The sequence below is a fragment of the Dipodomys spectabilis genome, unplaced genomic scaffold (genome assembly GCF_019054845.1).
Source record: "Dipodomys spectabilis isolate Male_0828 unplaced genomic scaffold, ASM1905484v1 ptg000175l, whole genome shotgun sequence".
Taxonomy (NCBI): Eukaryota; Metazoa; Chordata; class Mammalia; order Rodentia; family Heteromyidae; genus Dipodomys; species Dipodomys spectabilis.
Window position 1 is genome coordinate 6072473 of NW_024870852.1, and position 26732 is coordinate 6099204.

Sequence of the window (26732 nt, forward strand, 5' to 3'; positions counted from 1 at the left end):
AGCCCTGGGTTCAGTTCCTCAGTACCACAAACAGAAAAGGCTGGAAGTGGCACTGTGGCTCAAGTAGTAGAGTGCTAGCCTTGAACAAAAGAAGCTCAGGGACCCAGGGGGCCCAGGCTCTGAGACCAAGCCCCAGGACCGATGAAAAATAATTAATTAAATAAAATTACTACCAAGGTTGCCAGTTGGCTGATCTTTATGGAACAAATATTGGATACCCAGAACATAGTATGCTGCTGCTTCTCCTTTATTTGCAGTAGGCATGTTTACTAGAAACCTTCCATGGTGATCAATGGTGTTTCAGTATCATTATGAATTCATATTCCAAAATAATTATTTTTCAATTCATTGCAGTTATCACTCTTATTGATATTCAAAGTGTCTTGTCTGAGTTGGGTTGGGTCTGAGTCATTCTGACAAGATTCTGCTGCATTTTTCTTTATACTTTCCTTGCAGTCAGTCAAGTGTGTTTGCAGTGACAGGTTATAGCCCTTAATTAGATAAAAATTCCACAAGGTTTGACTGGTAGCCGTGGTGAGTTTGGTGTGCACAGCCAGTTGTGTAACAGCTCAGAGGCAAGGAGGCCCAGAGCCAAGGCTACCGCCCCACCCATAATGAAAGCATCCAGAAGGTGCTAGGAAAAGCGTACACACAGATCAGGCCAGAGGATAGACAGGGCTGGGGAAAAGGAGATTGACAACAGCTATTACTTATGAAAACTTAAGTGTGTCAGAATGAGTGCTTTATAAGCATTAACTTATTTAATCTTTACAATAATTATATGGGTAAGTGCTGTATTTTTTTTATCCCTCCTTTTACAACTGTGGAAACTGAAACACAGAAAGGTTAATTAACCTGACCAAGGCCACATAGCCAAATAGTGTAAGAGAATGGAATTGGCCTCAGATATTTACCCAGCCAAAGCAAACAAGATCATTCACCTCTGATTGATTTGTTAGGGTTTCTGAGGGGTCCCAGAACCTGTTGGGACTCTGAGCAAAGCCATGAAATACTCGGCCAGCATTCCATTCCAGCTGACCTTGGGGTACCCAAGGTAAGCAAACTCAACCAAGGTTAAACTCCATTCCCTATCCTTTTGTTCCTAAGAGCACCCTCAACATCCGGCCTCACCTTGCCTCTCTCCCCCATCCCTCTCCATTGCCTTCCCTTGTCTGGAATGTTTATGCCAGTTCCTTCCCTTGCAGCCCTGAGAAATTTGTTTTCCACACCAGAAAGCCAGCATTGCAAATATTTTCTCTTGAACGATTACCAAGTGCTAGGAGCTGGAAAAGTGCTTTGTATATTTTCTATTTTATTCCTATTTCATTCACCCAGGAAGAGACTGAAAGAGATCACAACACTAGTGAATGATGAACCAGGATCCACGTTCATCTCCCTCCCTCCTGATCCATTGCTGCCCCCTACTGGACCTAGGGTAGCACTGCCTCCTCACTGGATGGGGCATTTTACCTAAGCTTTTGAAACTCAGAACATGGGAATAAGGAGGGTTTTCCATTCTCTAAGGGATGGAAAGCAGAGAGAACAGGACGGTAGTTACTGTTCTCTAAGACACTCCAAGGTCACTCAAATTTCACCAGCCAGAAATACATCTAGCTAGGCACTGATGACTCACACCTGTAATTCTGGCTTCTCAGGAAGCTGAGATCTGAGGATTGCAGTTCAAAGCCAGCAGGAAAGTCTGTAAGACTCTTATCTCCAATTAATTACCAAAAAGCTAGATGTGAATCTGGGGCTCAAGTGGTAGAGTGCTAACCTTGAGCAAAAAAGCTTAGGGACAGTACTCAGGTCCTGAGTTCAAGCTCCAGGACTAGCACACGTGCATACACACACACACACACACACACACACACACACACACACACACACACACACACACACACACGCCAGGCAGCAGCAGCTCACACCTGTAATCATAGCTACTTCAGAGGCTGTGATCAGGTTGGATCAAGGTATGCCCAGGCATACACAAGACCCCTTCTCAACCAAAGCACAACAGGGTGGCTGTCACCTGTCATCTTACCTGCATGTGAAGCTGAGATGGGGGGGAGGGGAGGACTGCCATTCAAAATTAGGTATACAAGGCCCCCCTGAGCCAGTAGGACTTACACAGGCTGAGAGAGAGCTGGAAAAAAGAAGAGCAATCAAGCAGAAAAATGTCACACACTAGGGCCAGATGAGGGCAGACAGGAACAAAAGGGAATGGACCCCATGAGAATATGGCTGAGTCTGGGGGTTAGCCTTAAAAACGTGGCACATATCTATAATCCTAGCACTTGGGAGGCAGAGGCAGTAGAATTAGGAATTTGAGTTCAGCCTGAGCTGCACAGTGAAACCTTATCTTAAATAAAAACACTCCCCCTTCTCCCATTAAGAACAAACAAACACACAGTACCCAGAATTTAATGTTTATTTGTGTAGTAGGAACATTTAGGTATATAAATAAGGTAAATACTTTCCAATGTACAGTATAACACACTCTTACACTGCATTGAAAAAGAAGCTGTGTGCGCTGCTCAGCACTGATCAGAAAAATACAGAGAAAGATCAGCGTGTGGCAAACACCGATTTAGTGAAACACCAAGTTAGGGAGATGGCACAGCAAAAGGGCCCAAGGACAGGCCCATCTGGGGAGACCAGAATGGCAGAACTCCACAATCCCAGGTCACCCACAACAGCCTCTTCACCTGGCCCGTCGGTGAGAAAACACCCGAATCCCTCACATCCCTCCACACGGAAAAGGGGCAGAGAAATCACCCATCACCCAGGGGAAGGCCTGGCCTGTGTTTATCATGATGACCGCTGCTTCTTTGGGGGGAAGGTATTATGCATCAATAAAAAATTAAAGTTTGGTATCAGCATTAACCCTCAGAAGATAATCCACAAGCTTCCAATCTGCCAACATGGGATTTTGGTGCTGTTTTCTTGGTCCCCCCGTTCACATGAGATTTGGACCAGTGAACACTCAGCTGGCCTCAGTGAGTCTAGCTTGGGCTGTGGGGCTCAGCCCCCTCCTCTGACCCTGATCCTTCAACCTGCTGCCGCCAATCTGGCCCTCTGGTTTCTCAGGCCTTCGCTGGACAACAAATTGCTGCCTCTAATCTCTGACTCGCTCTCTTGCCTCCAAGTCCTTTGGTTTTGGGGGCCCCTGATGCCTGCTCAGCTCATTTCCTTTGTAGTCAGCCCCACACACCCAGTGTGACAGACACAGAGACAGGTCAAAGCTCCGTGAACAGAGGAGTTACAAGAAGCAGTACAGAGAAACACCTGTGCACACTGTGCCTACTAAAAAATCATTGTGAACCCCTCTTCCAAATTGGTGTTCCTTTGAACTTAACAGAGAGACAAAGGTGCTCTGGTGGCCAAGGCCAGTGACGGCTGTGTGGAGGAATGCCGAAATTTCCCCCGGGACACATACCAGGTGATGCAACCTTCACGGTGCAGGGCACCCATGGGCAGCACTGCAGGGCCGGCCCAGTCTCATGTCCAGTGTGGTGCCACTGTGCTGCTTTCCCATCTCCAGATAAAGGATGGTGTGGGTACACTGGGTGACAAGCAAGGAAGTGCCAGGACTGGCAAACACAGATCCAGAAGGGCAAGAGTAAGTCCAGAGCAAGGCCAGGCTGAGGATCCCACAGCAGCTGCTTACTAAAATCTTCCACAACCACCTTTTCTTGACTCACGTCCTTACTGCCTTCTTCTAATGTAACTGAAAGTCAGACTAGTAGTTCTTAAGTTACTGGTGTTCCAACAGGCCTAAGAATTCATGGGTTGTTAGCTCAAGGAAGAATCCTCCTATATCTATCAATAGATCTAGATATATACCCCTGGGTCCCCTGTTTCTATTTAGCCAACTGAGTTATAAATGAATGGCCTATTATTCACCCTTCATTCAACAATCACCCATTTCATCTTTGCTGACCTGGAACTGGACAGACTTCACATCATCTGTCCTCCATGGGCACCTGTTCTGACCTGTTCACATGCTGAAGAATGGAACACTAGCCAGTCAGACTACAGTGCAGGGTTGTGGGCAGAGCTTCTAGGCTTCTGGTTGGTGCAATCCTTTTAGAGTAGGTCTGTTCTTGGCATCTGAAAACATTCACCTGTAGGGGAAGCTGCTGGTTCCTGAGCTATGCTAGGAGTGATCCTTAGTGCATTGGGGGAGAGGGTGGGAGGAGGGTGTTAATAGTTTGTCCTAAGAGTAACAGGCGGCCCTCACTGACCACAAGGTAGAGGCACCACACAAGAGAGGAAGCAATCTGTTTCCTGTGGGTGGTCCAGGCCATAGGCACAGGAAGTAGGCAAGACTTAGCTTAGCGCCTCCCCCTGGAAGAAGATTTCCCAGCATCCTCCTGCCTTCTTCCCTTTTGAAAAGCTGGCCTAGAGGTGGATGGTTTCTCTTGGGACACTATGGTCGCTTTCTAGCTGTGAACACTGGGGGCTGTGTGCAGGGTATTGGCAGTGTAGCAGCTGAGACCAAGTATCTGGCATTACACCAGTGTGGGTCAAACTACCAGCTGAGAGCAATAAAAGTATCAAACCATTTATTGAGTGCTTACTATGTGCCAGACATTGTGCTAAACGTCTCCATTATGTCATGAAGTGCTCATGCCCAGCTGAGACACGTGGAAGCTGACAGTAGCCTTGTAACCCATCCAGACCTAGAGCTAAGCCTGAAGTCTGATTTCTTGACCATTGCTTTTAGCCTCCTTCCTAGAACCTCACTTTCCTCATCATATCAAAGAGGTTTTCCAGATTAAAAAGGGCACCATATGCAAACCCTTAGCACTGTGCCTGGCACATATTAAGCACTATATGATTAGTCACTACTGAACACATTGCTGGTATCTCATTGGTTAGAGAACAGCAGATAAAGATCCTGCAGACACATCTGAAGGAGGGATGGAGGCTTCAAATAGCCAATGCGTTTGAAACTCACTGGCCATAAAACTCCAGAGTTCACATATTCTGGCTATTATCACAAACCATCCACATCTAAAAACCTACACTGTATGCTCCTATAAACTGCTCACAACACTAAGAGTTTGCACCAGCTGCTCTTTGGAGTCCTGTGCTCCAAATAGGCCAACAATCCACCCAGCGCTTACCATCTTGTGATGCTTCTATATGACAGTGACCTGGACATATTCCCTCCCACTGCCTTTCCTCCCCATCCTGACCTGTGAAGAGCAGGCACCTGTTCAAGTGAAATCACCCCCTCACCTCTACTCCCACATATAAATGCATGTGCAAAAAAAGTACTCAGATGTCTTTTGTCTTTCAGAGGAACTCACAACAGTGCCCAGGATATTAACGACAAATGGAGCGGTTACAGCAGAGGTTATGGAGGAACACAGCCATTGCACCAGTCTTCTATGCAGTGTGTCCTCGAGTCATTCACACCCTGCCCAACCCAGTTGTGTCAACAGCACAGATAGACTTGAGACTGCCAGGGACTCACTCAACTCCAGAGATCCATGGGAACCAGGCTCCTGTCAACCCAGCTGCTCACCTAGATCCAACCACAGGACCTGTGTAGTTTCCCTCAAAATATACTCTGGAAAGCTAGACGCCAGTGGCTCACGCCAGTAATCCTAGTAATCAGGAGGCTGAGATCTGAGGATTGGAATTCGAAATCAGCCTGGGTAGAATAGTTCCTGTGAGACTGTCATCTCCTATTAACCACTCAAAAACTGGCTCAAGTGGTAGAGCACTAGCCTTGAGCACAGACAGGCTCAGAGACAGTGCCCAGGCCCTGAGTTAAAGCCCTACAACCAACTATATATACACACACACACACACACATATTACATCTATGCAGACACATATGTACGTATATGTATATATGCATATATATTTCTGGAAATTTCGTGCATAACATAGGTTGTTGGGGGGGAGCCCAGTGGGTCTATCTGTGTAAGGTTCAAAGTTACATTTCACCCTTCTGAAGAGAGACTCATTCACATATTTTATAGACCTTCATTTTAAATATGGTGAAACCTGAGTGACTATGAGACTCAGAATCTGGGACAAGCAAAACCAACAAACATTAAGGAAGAGCCAGCAGCTCTAGCAGGAGTCTCTTTCAGACGGAGAATGCAGGTGTGCACTTTCTGATGCTGCAAGTGGTTTAGAGGGGAAGACCTGATGTCTTGAGTGAACAGCCATGAGCAGATCTCACCAGGGCACACCCAGGCTCCTCCAGCTTCCATGACCAGCTCTGGTCTGAGACCCCTTTGTTCATCTCCAACTCAGCTAACAGCAACTGAAGATCCAACCTGGCTGACTCCTGAGCTGAGGAAACGCCACAGCACTCTGGGTGGGAGTGGGGTAGAGAAACCATCTGTCCCTGTGTAGGGGTGAAGCGGCATGAGCCCTGATCACCTCACGCCCTGGGAAAGCTCTCTCCTGAGTAAGGTGCTCATAGCTCTCACTGGAGGTATCTAAGAAGGCTGTTAAGAATGAATGGGTATTGGGAAGGTGGCTTAGTGGTAGAGTGCTTGCCTCGCATACATGAAGTCCTGGGTTCGATTACTCAGTACCACATACACAGAACAAGCCAGAAGTGGTGCTGTGGCTCAAATGGTAGAGTGCTAGACTTGAGCAAAAGAAGTTCAGGGACAGTGTCCAGGGCCTGAGTTCAAGCCCCAGGACTGGGTCTTGAATGAATGAAAAAAAGAATGAAAACTGGAAAACAAATCAAAGTCTCTAAAGCAGGACCACCCCACATCTCTGAAAACAATACAGTGCATGAAGTAGACGATTAAATTCATGACAAAAGAGGGCACAAGGTTTCAGTCATATTTTATTTCTGAACAAAAGAAAAAAGGTATGTGTGTGTGGGGGGGGGGGGGGGGGGCAGGGGGTCCCTAAAGGAAGTTATGCAGATTATTAAGGTCTGCATGGGTGCATGTTAAGTCTCTGGGATCAGGTCTGCAAATGGGAGCAACACTGCTCTGCAGACACAAGGTGGCGCTGCTCTCCTGTCTACTTGACTAGCAAATTATTCCTTCCTTCAGCAGAAGCATTCCAGACCAAAAAATAAATAAAATCCATGCTGCCTCTCTTACCTCTTACTGGCAGCTTTAGTTTCTCAAAATGCCTTGCCAGCAACCACTTCCACAAGAGATCACAGGTCTCAGCAGCTGCTGCTAGACTCTTCCATCCTAAAAGCTGAGGATGTCTGCTGCTGGATCCCAGCAGACCTGTTCTCAAGGATCCCACCACATGGAGGTGCAGGCACACATCTGGGTCAAGCTGTCAGCAAATTAGTCTCACAGCTAATCACTGTTTAAGGATTCTTGCTGAGACACTGACTCATGAAAGACGCAGTAGCGTTCCCCACATGACAATTCCCCGAGGAGCTTCAAGTCACAGAAGTTTGCTCTGCAGGATCATGGACTACCGGAATTAAAAGACAACCCAGATGCTGGTGGCTCATGCCTGTAATCCTAGCCACTCAGGAGGCTGAGATCTGAGGATCATGAATCAAAGTTAGCCCAGGCAGGAAAGTCCATGAGATTCTGACCTCCAATTAACCACCAGAAAACCAGAAGTGGTGCTGTTGCTCAAGTGGTAGAGTGCTTGCCTTGAGCTCAATAGCACAGGGACAGTGCCCAGGCCCAGAGTTCAAGCCCCATGACCAACCAAAAAAAAAGCCCAGAAAACGGGGAACCTGAAAAAGATGCTTCCTCCCAGGCCAAACTGAAACACTTGACAATAGTGTTACATATGTTTTAAGGGACGCTAGACCTGAAAAGCAAAGCTATGAGGCAAAAATGAAAGTAAAGGCTCAGAGGAAAAGAAGCTGCTTCATCTCATACCCATGCAGGAAATGATGCAGGGATGGGAAAACCAGAGTCCTGCTAGGCTCTGCCCTCTCTCCTCAGTCTGAGCTGACTACAAGCTTTCAAGGAGGCTAACTTAAAAATACCACAAAGCAGCGCTTGGCCAAGGTGCTCAATCAAGTCCTATACCTTCACTGTCCATGGGAACAACTGTGGCATGGTGATTGAACATGTTTGGGCACCACATTCTCTCTCCCATACTCAGCTGTTCATTGGCCAGACAAAGAATGAGTCTGTGTTCCCAAGCCAACTGCCCTCTATGATCAGGAAGGAAGGAAAATAAATCACAGCTTCCACAAACAACATAAACGGTCCCCCAGTAAGATACAAACTACATTTAAACTAGTCACATTATATAAAAAGTATACATTTAATTTTCACAATAACCAAGCCTCTTCTAAGGTTGGGTTGGCCAAAGTTTTAAGCAGGATTTGTAGATTCGATGAAGAAGTCATGGTATAACTGAAATTCACTGTAAGAAATAAATGACTTTTTTAAAACGAAACACACAGACATGTACTTGCCTCAAGAGTAATATACACAAAACACAGCAGCGACATGAATGTTCAGGCAAAGGGTGCGTGAACAAAAAGCCCCCTGCTCCTTGCCTCCTGGGAGAGCCCCCAGGAAGACTTCAGCAGCAGCAAGTCTACAGCACGAATGCAAACGACCTCCAGCCTCATCCCTGAAAGATGCAGTTCACTGGACCGCCCTCCAGGAGACAGAGGAGCCTAAATCATGGGAAAGGGCTTGGGTACAGTGCATTCTTACTGCATACCTTTGAAATATTACAGTGTCTTTTTCTCCAGACTATTATAAATACTTCTTTCTGAAAACAATAAAATCTGGAACGTTCTTTCGGTCTGTGATGAAAGAAGATGAAATCATACTAAGAAGGCGGAGCTTATGCACCCTGTACAAGATTTCAGGGTGGACAGTACTCGGCTGCTTACTAAGCTTCCATCCCTCTGGCCTACAGGAGGCAGCCTTCCCTAGCTTCCCAGAGAAGCCCTGGTAGAAGCTGCTGAATGCAGCGAATTCATGGAAAGCCAGTACAGGCGTGAGAGCCCCAGAACAGGTGGAACACAGATGAATATCCACTCTAATACAATGAATGCAGGTTCAAACCACCAAGCAGACACCCTGAGCTAGGCAACAATCTTACAGGTTGCTCAATGATTGTTTTAAAAAATCCAAAGCATTTTTACCTCCGTGACTTCTTTCCAACTCAGAGAGATAGTTGACTAATTCAAATCATGAACATATACACTGTATATACAGGTTGTTTTTTTTTAACCCACAAATAAAAAACACCCTACCAAAAAAAAAAAAGAAAGAAAGAAAGAAAGAAAGGTGAGTTGAAGCTTGTTGTCTAAGTCACAGCAGTTGGGCCTGCCTTGGAGACCTGCCCCTCACTCAGTCCTGCCCCTGCTCTGCTGGCCTGGATGGCCCCTACTCGTCCTCAGTGGTGGCTGTCAGAATCCCCTTGTCGGTCAGGTGAGACTTGAGTGTGTTGAAGATGTGGAGCTGCTGGTCTGGCCGCAAGGTAAGGAACTGCTGGATCAGTTTACTGGGGTTAGGGCCCCTGCAACAGAATAGGAAGAAACAGCCTTGAGCAGGGTCCAGATGCTTCAAGGCCCTGATTATCCAAGCAGTTACTCTAATCTCTGGATTCTCTACTAGAAAAGGGAAGAAGGGGACAGCAAAAACTCATAAGCAGTAACAACTGAAAACCACCATATTCAATATTTAAGATGGGTTTCGTTTGAATTTACATGCAGATAAAATCCTAGAATTGCATCATACTTAAAAACATCTACCAAGTTGGGTCAGGTAGAAAAAGTTATACCTGATAAAACTGGCAATGTACACATTAACAAATGTGGCCATCAGATACTGGCAATCAAAGCGATCCATGATACCTCCATGTCCAGGAATGGTATTGGCAAAGTCCTATTGGAGACAGAGGAAGAAGTCAGCCTGGGCTCAGTCAATGACAGAATCCCAACCAGTTAGGGTGTCCACTGCTGTGCTAGTAGCTGAAGGGAATACAAAGAAACACTGAAGCAAAGGCTAAGGCTATAGCAGGACATGAACTTAATAAGTTACAGACTGTTCTAAAGAAACAAAACTTAATCAACTGTAAACCAATCACTGGATTTTCTTGGAAACAATGTACTTTTGTACATTTAGTACTAGAGTCAAGAAGAATCCACATAGCCTGGTGCTATGAAGTGGTGGTGGCAAATGATGGGGTGTGATCCAGAGAGGGGAGAAAAGCAGACAATAAGATGAGAGGCACAAAAGAGGAAAATCCTACTTTGATTTTAAAGGCTCTTTTAAATCCACTTGCGAAGAACCCTCCAAAGGGACCAATGAGCGAGGCAAACGTGGAGAGGGCGATGCTGTGAATCTGGAAGGGGTACATCCGGACTGTTTTCTGAAGAGAAAAAATAAAGTAAAAGTTAAGATGTGTACAAATCCGATTTTATTATGTTAACAGAAATAACTTTTCCTTGTTTTGGTTTTTTCAGACAAGGTCTTGTTAGCTGCCCAGGCTGGACTTGAATTCACTATGTAGTTTAGGCTACCCTCAGCCTCCCAAATGCTCTGAGTACAGGAACATAAATCACTATGCGTGCTTGAGAAATAACTCTTGGGGGCTGAGAAGGTAGCTCAGTGGCAGAGTTCTTGCCTTGCATGCATGAGGCTCTGGTTTCTATTCCTCAGCATTACATAAGCAAAAAAGCCGGAAGTGGCACTGTGGCTCAAGTGGTGGAGCACTAGCCTTGAGCTGACAGAGCTGAAGAACAGCACCCAGGCCCAGAGTTCAGGCCCCATGATTGACCCAAAAAAAAAAAGGACTGACCTCTCTTTTTCTGGTTATTTTTGTTTTCAGCAGTACTGGGGTTGAACTCAAAGCTTGTGCATGCTTGGCAGAAGCTCTATCACTTGAGCTATGTCCCCAGCCCCAGAATTTTATTTAACTTTGTGCTGCTACTAAGGCTTAAAAGTCAAGAACTCATGTTCACTTGGTATTCGTACTGGCAGCTGGCATTCTGCCACTTGGGTCACTTTCAGCCTGGCTTTTTACTGACTAATTGAGGCAAAGTCCAGTCTGACTTTTTGCTGGCTAATTAGAGATGGAGTCTCATACGTTTTTCTGGGCTAGCTTTTTAAACTGAACCTCCTGAGGCATTAGGATTATAGGTGTGAGCCATCAGTGCCCAGCCAGCCCTGGAATTTAAGTGGTTGTTAAAAATTAAGGGCAATGTGGAATATGAAATACTGTAAGTACTAATGATTTTTTTGTGTTCTCTAACACTAAAATCCATTGGGCTTCGTGCATTCTAAGTGAAACAATGAATTGATAATTTAGAGAATGGCTTACTAGGTTATACAAATCACCCAAATGTAGACATGTATCATTATTTAATGTCAAAATATCACTGGCAGAAATCAGAACTGCATGCAAGTACCAGCAAACTGACAAGCTCACAGTGGTAGATACATGCTTCCCAAAACTCTAATTTTCATGTGAAAGTCAAATTTTATCATTGGTAACAACTGCTGTCAGTCATTTTCCTTGAAGTGATAGACTGCTTCATTATTGTCAAGAAAAATGTCAAAACTAGTTCATTCTTTCAAATAAAAATTATATTCCCAGAGAAAAGCAGCTAGTTCTATTCGCAACTCAAATGCCTACATATTCTTTTCCTTTGAGAACACACTATACATCAGCATTTGGCAGAAAGGTTTCCTGTATACTTCCCGTTTTAGTACAGAGTATTAAAATGGCACGTATGCAAGGGTCAAGAGTTAATAAAAGCCAGACACTGGTGGCTCATGCCTGTAATTCTAACTATTGAGGCTGAGATTTGAGGATCACGGTTCAAAGCCAGCCCAGGCAGGAAAGTCCATAAGACTTTTATCTCCAATACACTCCTCAAAAATGGCCAGAAGTGGCACTGTGGCTCAAGTGATAGAGCGCTAGCCTTGAGCATAGAAAGGCTCAGGGACAGCACCTAGGCCCTGAGTTCAAGTCCCATGACCAGCAAAAAACAAAAAAAGAGTTACCTTACTTATGTAACTATAACCCCTCTGTACATCACCTTGACACTAATTTTTATAGTGATTTCATCAAGGACATTCACAGGAGTGCTTGTACGCAGAGGGAGGGGAGGATGCCATGAAACAAGCACTGTCCTGATGGTCCAGGTGGTGCCAGGGCCTCAGCTCACATATAGTGCCACACTTTCACCCACGGCTGCTTTCGTATCATCACAATATTGCCATGAAACAGCAGGAGCCTCATGGATTCCTCTAAAGGGATCTCAAGGCTCTCTAGGAACCACAAATACACTTCACAAAGCACTGGCTTAAATGATGTAAAGTGGTAAAAAGCTCATTCTACCTTCACCGTGACCTGCTTGAACAATTTTCTTCCACTCCAAGGGTGACAGCTTTGGGAGGGAGGAAGCCAGTGTTTAGGAGGGTAAGTAGCAGTGGAGGGGGGTTGCTCTTTGCAGTCACTATCCCACCTCTTTACCCTATGTGAGTGACACATACCCAGCCAATGACCGACTGGATCACCCCAGGAATGTTGTACTCCTGCAGGCGGAATAGGTCAGAGGGCTCACAGTCCACAGTAAAGCTGTTGGTGTCATTGTTGTACTCCACAGGACAGACGAAGCATCTGTATCCAGACATCACATAGGACAGCTGAAGATGAAGAACAGAGAGGCTGACAAAACAAGACAAGTTGCTGCCAGCCAGCCAGAAGGGCTGGCACCAGCCAAGTTCACTCACTGCAACCTATGTGCTACATCATCAAAACGTGTTTTTTACTTGAGTTTTTTTTTAATTTAAAGCCATTTGTGTCTACCAATCTCACACATATATACCTAAACACAGAAACTTCCAAAGAATCCAGGAAAAACCTGAAGGAATTTGAGCAAAGAACAGTAAGAGTCCCGGCCCATTCTGCTGAGCATCTCTAAACTCACTGACAACTGGAGAGAGAAGGCCATGGGGAATGGCACAATGAAAGGCAGTCAGCCTTCTTCCTGAAGGAAGAAGTCTAGACAGCAATAAAGTCATGGAGGTTAGCACTAAGGAGGGGCAGGCAGACAACACCAGAAGCAGAAAAGAGTATCCTTGTAAGAGCTGGTCCACCTCTAAGTGGGTCACAGTGAGAAAAATCTAGGCTGGAGTAGCATCTTTCACTTCACTCACTCTCCGAGGCCATTCACCCTGATCTTGAAATACTAAAGTCTGGAACAAGAATACTGCCTGCTGAGTGTCACCATCTCTAGGCATGACAGGGTCTACAAAGTACACACAGCCACTGTTCCTCAACTTACTTGAAAACGGGTAGGTAAGGAACACTGGAGCTGTTGTGCCAGCTATGGAATGGGCTAGGTTCCTGCCCCTCTTTGGAGCAAGGTAACCACTTAGCAGGACAGTGTCCCTAGCGTGGGGGACATCTCTTGGAATCTCTTGCATAGGTCTTTGAAAATGCTGCAAGGCCTCTGTCCACTTCCCCACCAGCCTAGAACCACCACCTACCAAAAGGCCAAACACTACAGTAGCAAAGAAGCCCCCGATGAAGCCTTCCCAGGTCTTCTTCGGCGAGAGCTGTGGACAGAGAGAATGTTGTTAGCACAGGCAGTTTCAGTAGCTCTGGTTTTGAAAGATGATTACTTTTATGTCTATCATTAAGCCTCCATTCTAAATTCCCCCCAAATACAGCTTCCTGTTCCTCACGTTACACCTTTCAATCTCCTTTGTTTCAAATGGTCGTGTTTTTTTTTTTTTAAATTGTAAAACTACATAACCTACTGGTAATATTCAAATACAGCTCAAAAAGCCCCAAAATAGTCTGTGCTTTATTAGATTTCTTGTACCATTAACAGTTGTCAGTATTTTCCTTTGGCTTTCCTTTCTTTTTTTATCTTTTCTTTCTTTATTACATGGCCCAGGCTGGTCTGGAATTTCCAGTCTTCCTGCTCAGTCTGACTGTTGGAATTACAGGTATATACCCACCACAGCTGGCTTTTCCTTTGACTTTTCTTTATAATCAACATTCTCTCAGTCTGCCCCAAGAGTGAGATGAAGACATATGGACATAGTTCCTCTGTCAGGCTGACCTACTGATACAGAAAACATTCCCTTCACTTGTGGTGGTCCACGTTAAGGTGATTCACGTACCTTGATGAGTGGGGTCCGACCAAAGAAAAAGCCAAACATATAGGCCATGATGTCATTACAGATGACGCAAGAAATGGGAACAATAAACCTAGGAAATAAGTTGAAGTGAGGATCAACTCTACCAAGTCATTAATACCTCAGAAGTCTACCAGGCTATGCCATTCACAAATTGCAATACAAAAAAAGTCAGCCGGGCGCCGGTGGCTCAAGCCTATAATCTTAGCTACTCAGGAGGCTGAGATCTGAGGATTACGGTTCAAAGCCAGCCCGGGCAGGAAAGTCTGTGAAGCTCTTATCTCCAATAAACCACCGGGAAACCGTAAGTGGTGGTGTAGCTCAAGCGGTAGAGCGCTCGCCTTGAGCTGAAGAGCTGAGGAACAACGGTCAGGCCCAGAGTTCAAGGCCCATGACCAAACAAAAAAAAAAAAGTCTCAGTGTTCTTACAGCCCAGTAATGAATACATTAGAAAGAAAAAATATGTCAAGAAAGCAATACTCTGTGGCTGACATACTGCAGCATACATACAGTTGTTCTGAATGACTACTGGATAAATGGAAGTGACATTTTACAAATGTCCTCTGCTGTTTTCCTAAAATATGCATGTGGCATATTTTGGGGCTTAATTAGAGATAAGATAAACTATAAAAGGATAATAAACTATAAAAGGAAGAAAATGTTACATGTCCCTTCTATTGCTATCTCCATTTCCAAGAATATATACCAGGGCTGGGAAGGTGGCTCAGTGGTAGAGCGCCTGCCTTGCATGCAAGAGGCCCTGGGTTCGATTCCTCAGCACCACATAAGCAAAAAAGAAAAAAGCCGGAAGTGGTGCTATGGCTCAAGTGGTAGAGTGCTAGCCTTGAGCTAAAGAGCTGAGGGACAGTGCCCAGGCCCAGAGTTCAGGCCCCACAACCGGACCCCCCAAAAAAATTTAAAAAATAAAAAAGAATATATATCAAATCATTCCTAATTTTTCTTCTTCTAGTAGTTACTTCCTCACTTCTAACTAATGTATTTTATACATTATTCTCTGTTATAACTTACCTTTTCCACTGTTTGTTTTTTTTAGTCAGTCATGGGGCCTGAACTCTGGGCCTGGGCGCTGTCCCTCAGCTCTTCAGCTTAAGGCTAGTGCTCTACCACTTGAGCCACAGTGCCACATCAGGCTTTTTCTACTTATGTGGTACTGAGGAATCAAAGCCAGGGCCTCATGCATACAAGGCAAGCACTTTACCCCTGAGCCACCTTCCCAGCCCCTTTCCACTGTTTCTTATAAACACTAGTATGCCTTTTTTTTCTTAGGATGACCTGGGGAGAAAAACTCTATATCTAGCTACATTCTTCCTTGCCACTCCCCCATTAATCTGATTTCCCCACTTGTACCAGCTTACTTCTCTCCTCACCCTCTAACACTTTCTAAAATTCTTCTACTACAGTTTAACACCTTAAACAAAAATCTTGACTTCCTGGCCCAACAATTGCAGACAGTATTTTCTAATTTCCTGTCTGAGGAAGGGATTTAGAGAATCTATACCTTTTTCACCTAATTTACCTCCCAACTCCTGTACTATCTAGGTTCTACAATTGTGACTATGTCCTCATTAGAAATTTTAATATTAATCAAGTTATTAACTTGTCCCTAAATGTGAGCACTCTAAACATGTCACTCGTAAGAAACACCTAACATGGCTAGGCACTGGTGGCTCATACCCATAATCCTAGCTATTCAGGATGCTGAGATCTAAGGATTGTAGTTTGAAGCTAGACTAAACCGTCCAAATAATCAAATTATTAACTTGTTCCTAAATGTGAGGACTTTAAACATGTCACTCTTAAGAAATACCTAACAGGGATGGACACTAGTGGCTCACACCTATAATCCTAGCTATTCAGGAGGCTGAGATCTAAGGATTAGAGTTCAAAGCTAGATCAAGCAGGAAAGTCTCCAAGCATGAAACTCTCCAAGTAACCACCAAAAGAGCCAGAAATGGATCTGTATCCCAAGTGGTAGAGTGCTAGCTCTGAACAAAAACAAAAACAAAAAACACATTTATTTAGTAGCCATGTATTATCCTACTTAGTAGCCATGTATTATCCTTTCACACACTGCCAAATTCTGTTTACTAATACTTTAATTAGAATGGTTTGTTTATGTTTTCTATTGTAAAAATAGTGTACAGAGGGGTTACAGTAACATGAGTAAGATAATGAGTACATTTCCTATCAAACATTGTTACCTCCTCTGTTTTTCCCCTACCATCCCTTTCCTCCCCACCTCCCTAATAGAATGGTTTATAAATCACTAAAAAAGAAATCAGATTCTCACTCCTTTCTTGCTCCTTCTCAGCTTTGGTATAAGAGTTAAACACTCATCTGTTAATCTAGTTAGTCCCATTTATTTTTCCAGATGTGAAATTTACAATTTTTAAAGCTCTTTTCTAAATTACTGCACTACCCAAATTTGCTTCTTTGTATATTTTAGCACTCACAACTGGCTAAGAAAGCATGAACATTTCCTCTATAGTTTTAAATGTTGCCATATAGTTATACTGGAGTTTGGGCCCTGACAGGCCACTTTAGGCCTCACCTGGTAATGTACTCAAATTCTCAGGCCCACTCCAGACCTACTGAATCAGCCATTTGTATTGTAACTACCCTGAGGGGATTCTGATGGACTGAAGGTAAAAAGTACTAACTTGAAAGGTAAGGCAGGGGTTCTAACCCTACATGTGAGAAACACCCACACAATTAAAGGGGAAATTATCCCATTTGTATCACTCACCAGATCATTCCTTCAAACAGGTTGTGGATAACAAGATGTGACTGGGTTACAACAATCAGTAATGTTACATGGGTCCAGCCAAACTACAAAAGAAGAAAAATAAACTATCTCTAAAGTAATTTCAAAGATCAAAAGACTAAACAGAAGATCAAAGAGAATAAATAGCTGGGCTCTGATGGCTCACACCTGCAATCCTAGCTACTCAGGAGACTGAGATCTGAGGATCACGGTCCAAAGCCAGTCCAGGCAGGAAAGTCTGTGAGATTCATCCCCAATTAACCACCAGAAAACTGGAAGTGGTGCTGTGGCTTAGGGGTAGAGCAATAGCCTTGAGCAAAAGGAGCTCAGGGACAGTGCCCAGGCCCTGAGTTCAAGCCCAAATAGAATACTGCTAAGAAATAGGAAACAGTATTTTTGTACATGACAATGAAAATGAAAAGGTACAAACCAGGCTTCCGAAAGAAATGCTTTGTAACATTATTCCCATCACCAATAAAAGAAGAACAATATAGTCCACTAGAGAGTGAGTTCTTTAATGCTCTGAAGCCTGTATATTTTCAATTTTCCTAGTGTTTACTGAGTTCTTGAGATACTCAGAGAAATGTTCTCAAGTTGAGATAGAGAATGACCAGAAAGGAAATGATGAATCAGACAGAGTATCTATCGACAATGATTGACATTGTAGCTTATGCATTACCTTTCACAGGTTTTGTGGAGAGATTGGACTTGGCATGAGTTAAGTAGCAGTGGCTGGGTCTATGTGGATACAGAGCCACCAACCTAAATTAAATGGGCACTCTTCCTTCCTGATCTAGATGCTACAGAACATACCATAGGCCAAGAGTTCATTTTCTGTTTTTGTCAGTCCTGGGGCTTGTACTGAGGGCCTGGGTGTTGTCCCTGAGCTTTTGTGCTCAAGGCCAGTGCTCTACCACTTTGAGCCACAGCCCCACTTTTGGTTTTCTGGTGGTTAATAGGAGATAAAGAGTCTCACAGACTTTCCTTCCTGGGTTGGCTTTGAACCAAGATCCTCAGATCTTAGCCTCCTGAGTAGTTAGGATTACAGTCGTGAGCCACCAGTGCTCAGCTAGGCCAAGGGTTTGTTGCCACAAACTATTCAGTTTCTACAGATCTTCAAGTAAATTAAGAATCTGGACAGGGCCACACACTGGTATCTCACACCTGTAATCCTTAGCTACTCAGGAGTCTGAGATTTAAAGATCGTGGTTCAAAGCCAGCCCAGGTAGGACAAGTCCAGGAGACTCTTATCTCCAATTAACCACCTAAATAAATAAATAAATAAATAAATAATAATAAAAGCCAGGAATAGAGCTGCAGCTCAAGTGGCAGAGTGCTAACTTTGAGCCAAAGAAGCTCAGAGACAGTGCCCATACCTAGAATTCAAACCACTAGTGTACATGTGTGGGCACATGCATACATAGTGCACACACACACACACCACTTACCATGTAGAACTGCAGTCGATAATGTTTCTTGACCAGACTCAGTACAAACATGCAGAATCCTAGATGGAGAAGCAGAAAGGGTAAAACAATTCACACTCTGCCCTGCCTTTCTGTCATTTCTTTAAACTGTGTTAAGTAATCTGACTAATGCCTTTGCAACTGTTAACTGTACATAATTTCAAAACCCAGAGAAGAACTAGTCATCCAGATAAGCAGTCAGAAGGAGAAACTATTACAACAGCCCAGCTGTTTCTGCTCCAGACTACAAAGGGGCTAATAGAGACTCAGAAAGATTACTAAGTTCCTAGCCCTCTGAGGTTGAAGTCTTTTCAAACTCAAATCTGCTACCATTTCCACCCCAGTGCAGTGCCTCTCAAGGATGTTGCTAAGATGACTCCAATAAAGATGGCCCAGGTCTAGATGATTCTTTTCCAGTCACACTCAATCTTTACCAACAAGAGTCAGGCCAAGGCCATGCTCAAGCCTAGGTTGCACAGACAGCCAATCCCATAAGTTCATACTATACTCTCCTAGTCTACTGTTTCTCTTAATAAAGAGCTGCTCACTAAGAAAGAGCTATAATGTGGGGTGCTGATGGCTCAAGCATATAATTCTAGCTACTCAATAGGCTGAGATCTGAGGATAGCAGTTCAAAGCCAGCCCTGCAAGAAAACCTCTGAGACTCATACCTCCAATTAACTATTGGAAAACCATAAGTGGCACTGTATCTCAAAGTGGTAGAACCCTAGCCCTAAGGAAAAAGAGCTCAGGGTCAGAGCTTACACATCAAATTCAAGTCCCATGGGAAGGGAAGGGAAGGGGAGGGGAGGGGAGGGGAGGGGAGGGGAGGGGAGGGAAGGGAAGGGAGGGGAGGGGAGGGGAGGGGGAGGGGAAAGAGAGGGGGAAGGGGAAGGGGAAGGGGAAGTGGAAGGGGAAGGGGAAGGGAAAGGGGAGGGAGAAGGGAAAGGGGAGAGGGAAAGGGAAGGGGAAGGGGAAGGGGAAGGGGAAGGGAAAGGGGAGGGGGAAGGGAAAAGGAAAGAGAAAGGGGAGGGGGGAGGGAAAGGAAAAGGGGAAGGGAAAGGGAAAGGGAAAGGGGAGGGGAAAGGGAAAGGGGAGGGGGAAGGGAAAAGGAAAGGGAGGGGGAAGGGAAAAGGAAAGGGAAAGGGGAGGGGGGAGGGAAAGGAAAAGGGGAAGGGGAAAGGGAAGGGGAGGGGAGGGAAGGGGAGGGGAGGGGAGGGAAGGGAAGGGGAGGGAGAAAGCTGTCGAGCTCACTCTCTGACTTGGTCAGAGTTAACATCAGAAAACCAAGGAATTTCTCAACTTCTGAAAAGTCAGATTAAAAACAATAACAATGAGCTGGTGAAACACTTATTGCATACCTGTGAGATAGAGAGTAAAGGAAATGAAGCGGTGGTATTTACTGAGAATCCGCAAAGGCTCCTCTCTCTGGACCAGAGTGAAAAAGTAATCCGTCACTGTCTCACCATAGAAGAAATAGTTTACACACAGGAGAAAGTACCTGGAAATGAAGACAAGGCAGTGTGTGGGAGCACATGCATGCTCCTCTATAAGGCCCTCAGAAATTCTGAGGAGGAAAGAGAAACAGCCCACCTTGCCTCAAGACCCTGTAACAGCTTGCAGATGGACTAGCAAACTAGTTTTCTGCTTCCACTCTGACATCATTGCTCTAAAAGATTGTCTTGAATTGGCACTTGTCATTCACTCACCCTTTAACAAATATGGGACTCAGTTGTTGCCCCTATTGTGGTATTTCCCAACCTAACCTCAGAACTCTCCAAAATGTGCTTTGTCCTGTCTCCCTGGACTCATTCCCACTCTTCCCAAAGGAATTTTCAACTCCTACTTAAAAAAAAAAAAACCCATGCAGCTGGACGTGATGACTCAAGCCTGTAATCCTAACTATTTGGGAAGTGGAGTAGATTACCATTCAAGGCCAGCCATGGTGAGAAAAGATCACAAGATTTTATCTTAACCAATAGTTAGAAGTAGATATGTGCCTCTCCTCCCTGCTCTGGTAGAAGCATGATGGCTGGGTGCTGTGCTGTGTCATCCCAGTGAAATGGGGGAAGACTAGGAAGATGACAGTCCAGGCAGGGTCAGGCATAAAGTAAGACCCTATCTGGAAAATAACTCTAAAAGGAGCTGGAAGAAGTGGTACAAGTGGTAGAGCACTTACCTAGCAAGCATGAGGCTCTCTCCAAAACAAAACAAAAAAAAGTTCACTCTGGCTTTGCCACTAACTGCTCTGCTTTGCCTCTTCCTTATCTGGAACATCCTCTTCACATCCTCTTTTGCTTGTTCAAATAGCATTTTCTCCAAAACAAAACTTTGCCTGACCTCACATGCTATCTATAGCAAGTAGTACTTGTTCATTTTACTAGGTGATTACCTGGACTCCATCTCATGGTATCACCCTCCCAGAAGCCTGGCTTGTCTGTATTCTTTCACTAGTACAAAGTCTGCATATAATGCTTCCTCTCCTCCACTACAGTTCAGTGACAGGAGAATCTGGGCATCATACTCCACAGGGGGACCATGCAGGGTCATCCCCACCCTCAGTAAGGATCCTGGGGAGAAGAGAGAGCTTCTTCCCTGCTCTTTTTTTTTTTCCTTTTTTTTTTTTTAATTGTGAAGTTGAAAAACAAAAAACATAGTGAGTTTACTTTCTGTCAATGGCAAAAGACTTGCAGTGGAAAGTGAGTACAACTAAGTGTCAGGCCTCCTGAGTACATTAGTAATTCAAACCACAGTTCTAGAACAGCCATGAAAGAAACCTAGGGCCACTTTAGGTGCATCTGGAGGCTAGGAGGCAGCCTATGCCATTAAGTGATAGGGAAGCATTGTGGGAAGGGTATGACTAGCCTAAGTATGAGCATGTCTGCTCCCTTGCTCATGATCAAGGCACTGGGGCACCCAACACTACCATCCAGCTTCACTTAAGTCATAAATCAATCCCTGTATGTCAGAACGGTGGGACAAAAAGATCTGCATTTGCCGGGTGCCAGTGGCTCAAGCCTGTAATCCTAGCTACTCAGGAGGCTGAGATCTGAGGATCGCGGTTCAAAGCCAGCCCGGGCAGGAAAGTCCATGAGACTCTTATCTCCACTAGAAAACTGGAAGTGGTGCTGTGGCTCAAGCGGTAGAGCGCTCACCTTGAGCTGAAGAGCTGAAGGACAGCATCCAAGCCCAGAGTTCAAGCCCCAAGACCGACCAAAAAAAAAAAAAGATCTGCCTTTGTCTCAAATCTTCTCGGTATTGTGCAATGCTCTGCTCAGATGTCACATGAGAACAGGGTGGCCAACAAAGCAAAGTTTCAGGTCAGGAAGGGGTCTTGGGCACTGTCTGCACCACAGTTTTTTATTTCGCTTCTGTTGAGTCCTGGAGGAGCCCAGATCCCGTGCTTTCAGTCCCATCCTGCCCACACTGGATGCCAAGGAATGAGAGCTCCAATATCACAGACCTATGAAGCCTCAACCTGTCTGTTTTATCGATGAGCAAGCCAAGTTCCAGAAAGCAACATCAGCACCAGAACCTGACAACCCAAGACGACTCTAGTAGGATGCTGGGCTACTATAGCATGAAAAATACACTCCTCTAGAAGACATTGGTGATGGAGGAGGATAAACCCTAGCCCTTCCCTAGGAGTCTAATCAATCCTAGCATCAAGGCAAATCTGACCACAGACATAGCCCATCTGTTTTCTTCTGAGGCCTAGTGAAGATTCCCCAGTAGTTGCTACAGACACCACATAGTCTGGCCTATGAAAACTCAGGCTCAAAGGTGCTGAGCAAGTCTATCACTATCACCCAACCTCCATCCACCATTACTGTAAATAGTTGCCACATGACACATCATGAAGTCAAGAAAGATGATGCCCTTGGGGCCAGACAGCTTACCAACTGAGGGTCCTGAACCAGGGCAGGTCATAGGAGTGGTAGACATTATAGCCGATAGTGATAATCTCATGGAAACACTTAATCTGAACACACATCACCTGTAAGGCAGAAGAATTAGAGCACTCTTGTGATCGGTGGAAAGAGAAACTAGTAGATCACAGGTCTTCAAGAAAAACTGCTTAAGAAAAACAAATTCAGTCTTGCAATGATTCTTATCTCCTCTTCTTTCCTTTTTAATATCATCCTACACAGCAAATGTACCCCTTTATGTCACAAGGAACAGATAATCTCTCTCATGATAAAATGCACAGTCCTGATGTGTTGATTAACTTTATTCTAGAACCATCCAGCACTCAACTAATCCCTTTTGACTTTTGGCTATAAATATGTGAAAGGCCTCAACTGCTTTGCTCAGCATTCAGCTGTTGTCATGTAGTCTTGTCCCTGACACTGGGAAGAATAAAAACAGCTGTGGACTGTGGCTTCTCAATGAGGGCTCACTAAGCCCATGGGAGAGGCCCCAGGAAAACAAGAAACAAAACCAGAAGTCACACGAAGACACAGACAGGACCATAGTTTAATCAAATATCTGTAATTATAGATTCAATCTGAAAAAGAGACATCTTTAACCATAAGCAAATGCCAGTGATACTCCAGTTGGCTACCAACACGTAAGAGGTCACAGATGGTCTGAGAGAGATGTGTCCTGAAGAGCCTGGAGTCCCACTGATTCCCCAAACCAACCTGACAACTGGCACTGATGACAACCCATCCAGCGGAAAACGCTTAAAAGGCATGCAAGTGGCACTTACAATCATCATTAACACCATTGGTCCCAGGTAAATGATTATGAAGAAAAATGCAATCATGGCCAAAGTCAGGATGCCTCTCACCCACCAGTTCTTCCATCTAGGTGAGAGAGTAGCATAAAGAGAAAAACAGTAGTTAGGGACCCCGAAAGAAATGAAGAACAAACCCAAAGGAAATAGCTCTCTTGGAGGCTGGAGGGCTCTCCACTCTCAGTCCTTTCCAGAGCCTCTCCTTTACCATGACAGAGGCACTATATCACATGCTGGCTGGAGTGGGACCAGTAGCACCAATGCCTCTCTATAACCAAACTCAGCATGTAGCCCATAGCTCAAAGAAAAATATACCCAGCTTATGTGTTAGGAAAAAGTACCAGGGGAAAACAAAAGCAGGGAAAGTAGTGTTCCTGGTCATCTCTAACTGAAGAAAAAAAGTTTAGAGATAATATTTTTCCTGCAGGAGAATTCATTATCACAGTGACAATAGCCTTACAACAGCTATCACAAAATAGGGAGAAGGCACGGAAATAAGGATTTACTGAACTCATCCAACCCCTCAATACAACTGGTTAAATTTTTCATTTTATTTTAAACCAATTTTCCTTCAAATGGCATTTTTTCTAATTGATACATACATAGGACTTTACCTATTTTACTGAGGAAATGAAAACATCAGCCACACAGCTCACAAATGCTGTAGCTGAGAATTGAGGGGTGTGGCTCCAGACTCAAAATCCATACCCACTGTGCATACAGCCTCACAAAGGGTCAACTAGGAGGCACACACAGAAACACTTTCAAATAATGCTTTGGGGTCTTCTAACTTATGTTTCTTTCATTACACAGCTAGTGTTAGAAGGAACAGCTTCTCAAGAGCTAATTCACCTAAGTGATGTTTCCAAGTTCTTCCTGGATAACTAAAAGAACAGTTCACCATGGATGTATATGCAAGTGGTAAAATCCAGCCTTGAACCAGAAACCCTACCCCAAGTCATCCCTGGCTCTTGGACCCTAAGCCAGGTTATTTACCTTGAAGACAAGTTGGAAAGGGCCCTGTTGAGGACCTCTGGGGTATCATCTATGGAGGTTGGTGGAGGAGCTGGCTCTGTTCGGCCCTCACTGTCTGATGCAGTCTCTCCATCAATCTTTGCTTCTGATTCTGACTCCTACATGGCAGAAACAGAGAAGAGGATAAAATCAAAAATGTCAAATAATGGGCTGGGAAGGTGGCTCAGTGGAAGTGACTTGCATGCATGAGGTCCTGGGTTCGATTCCTCAGCACCACATAAGTAGAAAAAGCCAGAAGTGGTGCTGTGGCTCAAGTGGTAGAGCGCTAGCCTTGAGCTGAAGAGTTGAGGGACAGCGCCCAGGCCCAGAGTTCAGGCCCCACAACCAACAATCAATCAATCAATCAAATAAGCTGAGAAGTGTGTACCTGTCACCTGTGTGAAACACTCCAAACCTGGCCTGGCAGGATTCAGCACTCTAATTGAGCTACAAATTAACAGGATTTTTTTTGGGGGGGGGTTATGGGGCTTGAACTCAGAGTCTAGAGCTCTTTTACTCAAGGCTACTGCTCTACCACTTTGAGTCACAGCTCCACTTCCAGTTTTTGAGTGGTTAATTGGAGCTAAGAGTCCCCAGGGGACTTTTTCTGCTGGGGCTGACTTCGAATTGCAATGCCCAGATCTCAGCCTCCTGAGTAGCTAGGATTACAGGCATGAGCGACCCATGCCTAGCTTCACAGGATTTTCTGTAGTGCATTCTAGTCTTTTAAGTTCTTTGTGTTACTAGTACTTTATAAACAAATATGTTCTCCAAGCTTAGGCGCACCTAACCAACAGACCTCTCTTTCAGCACTAACCACAATGGAGACTTTTTCATAACTGTCTCCCTGACTGACCATACACTCCCTAAAAATGGAACCATGGTATCTTGTTCTCATTTCCCCATGCGTGGTCCACAACAAAATGCTTACTAATGGGGGGTGGGAGAAAAGGAGTGGTAGGGCAAAAGGAATTAATTCTATGCATGCTAAAAAGCAACTCAGCCCTCAAGGAAGGGCTTTTTCTAAATGTATAACTTTGATAAGACACTAACATAGAAGGCCTTAGTACAACAGTTAGTTTGGTAAAGCCTGTGGAAAGAGCCTCACTAGGAAGGAAAAAGCCACAGCTGAGCCAGATGGCTCTGACAAGGTGTCCTCACCTTATGAAAGGGCCTGTTAAGGAATTACCTTGGGGGTGAGGGGAACAGGACCAGGGAACCTAGGGCCTTGTTAGGCTAGTACGTGGCACTAAGCTCCACCCCCATTCCTTGAAGAGGGATAACCAATCTTCACTCAGGGCTGTGTCCTACTCCACCACCCTAGAAGTTCTGAAACACAGCCACACCCCCAGAATTGCCTCTCTCTATACGAAATAAAGACCAGACATTCAGAACAGCTTTTCATTCTTCAAATATTTACCCTCATACCCCACTGACAAAAACAAATAATACAGGGTAATGCTTCCCAATATCTAGTCTGATGGCTAAACCTTAGGACCCTGTAAAGCACCCACGGATGTGCTTTAAAGAGCATCTTTGAAGCCCTTAGCACAGCCTTAGCACAGCAGGGGAAAGGGCATTCGCTCACAACAGAAAAGGCCCAGCACAAGGTTATTTTTAACTTATCCATCCTGTTGTCAAGGAGACAAGTCCACAGGCAGGGAAGGGCAAGAACACAGCCTGACGTTGGGGGTGGGAGGAAACAGCTCCAGCTTCATGCTAAGAATTTCTCTGAATTTTCCAAGGACCTTTTATGAACTGTGAGCCCACCTCCACATCCCCCAACTTGATTCCACACAAACACATGCACATCTTGAATGAAGCACTGCTGTTTTTAATACATCTCAGAGTGACTGAGACAAGACTAAGAAATAAAGAGCCCTGAGGAAAGTCTGAAAGATTCATTTCTTAGGTTTTTACCTGTCCTTAAGTGAGTCACCTGCCCCCATCCACTTCTGAATAAGCCAGAGGCACCTGCTGAGCCAAAGATCAACACTTAAACACACCCCCTCCTTCCCACAGATGAGACAGACCAAACAGGCTTAAAGAGTGAATCCCTGTGAAGAGAAAGGAGGGAAAGAAGGCAAGTCAGCCAGTTCTCCAGCTCCTGATCTCCACCCCAACAGATGGTGCAGGCCAGGGGAACAGAAAACTCCAGAGAACCTGGAGACCTGTAGGTTTTGGCTCCTCCCTAGTCCATGGCCAAAGGCTAGGTAAAGGAAGCGGAGCATTGGCAACAGCTTCTACAGTGGGCCTAAAGTGAGATCAAAGCCCAAAGTCCAGGAGTCCCATGTTAGGTCCAGCCACTCTCCCCCACAGGCCAAACACTGACATGTCTTCCCATGGCAGTACATCTCCAGCCATCCTTAAGGGTACAGACAGTGGCCTTGGATTAAAATCAGAAAGTTGGGTGCAAGAAGAGGGAAATGTATGAATCTTTAAAAGTCTCACATCACATTAGTTTAGTCTCTGATGCTGAGGCCTGGCTAGTTTATAGCTTTTAGCTGTTCTTGTCAGGATGATTACAAGGCATTGTCTGCCTGGAGGGGGAGTTTAACCTTCTGTCATAAGATGTTTATTAGTGAATCCTGATCTTCCTGAAGCCCAAGGTGATTATAAATTGACTACAGGAGAGA

General features: G+C 44.8%; 1 protein-coding gene across 1 annotated transcript in view; it reads right to left on the reverse strand.

The window, feature by feature from the left end:
- Positions 1-8214: 8214 nt before the first annotated feature.
- The window catches only part of Cds2 (CDP-diacylglycerol synthase 2), a 43451-nt gene continuing 24933 nt past the window's right edge, over positions 8215-26732 (reverse strand). The window contains exons 2-13 of the mRNA XM_042694335.1: positions 24079-24215; positions 23056-23152; positions 22244-22341; positions 19706-19845; positions 18327-18385; positions 16861-16943; positions 14079-14166; positions 13437-13505; positions 12438-12590; positions 10189-10308; positions 9718-9821; positions 8215-9453 (exon numbers count right to left, since the gene is read on the reverse strand). Coding sequence (XP_042550269.1) covers positions 9321-9453; positions 9718-9821; positions 10189-10308; positions 12438-12590; positions 13437-13505; positions 14079-14166; positions 16861-16943; positions 18327-18385; positions 19706-19845; positions 22244-22341; positions 23056-23152; positions 24079-24215 — 1281 coding nt within the window. The 3' untranslated portion in view covers positions 8215-9320. The remainder of the gene's footprint in view (positions 9454-9717; positions 9822-10188; positions 10309-12437; positions 12591-13436; positions 13506-14078; positions 14167-16860; positions 16944-18326; positions 18386-19705; positions 19846-22243; positions 22342-23055; positions 23153-24078; positions 24216-26732) is intronic.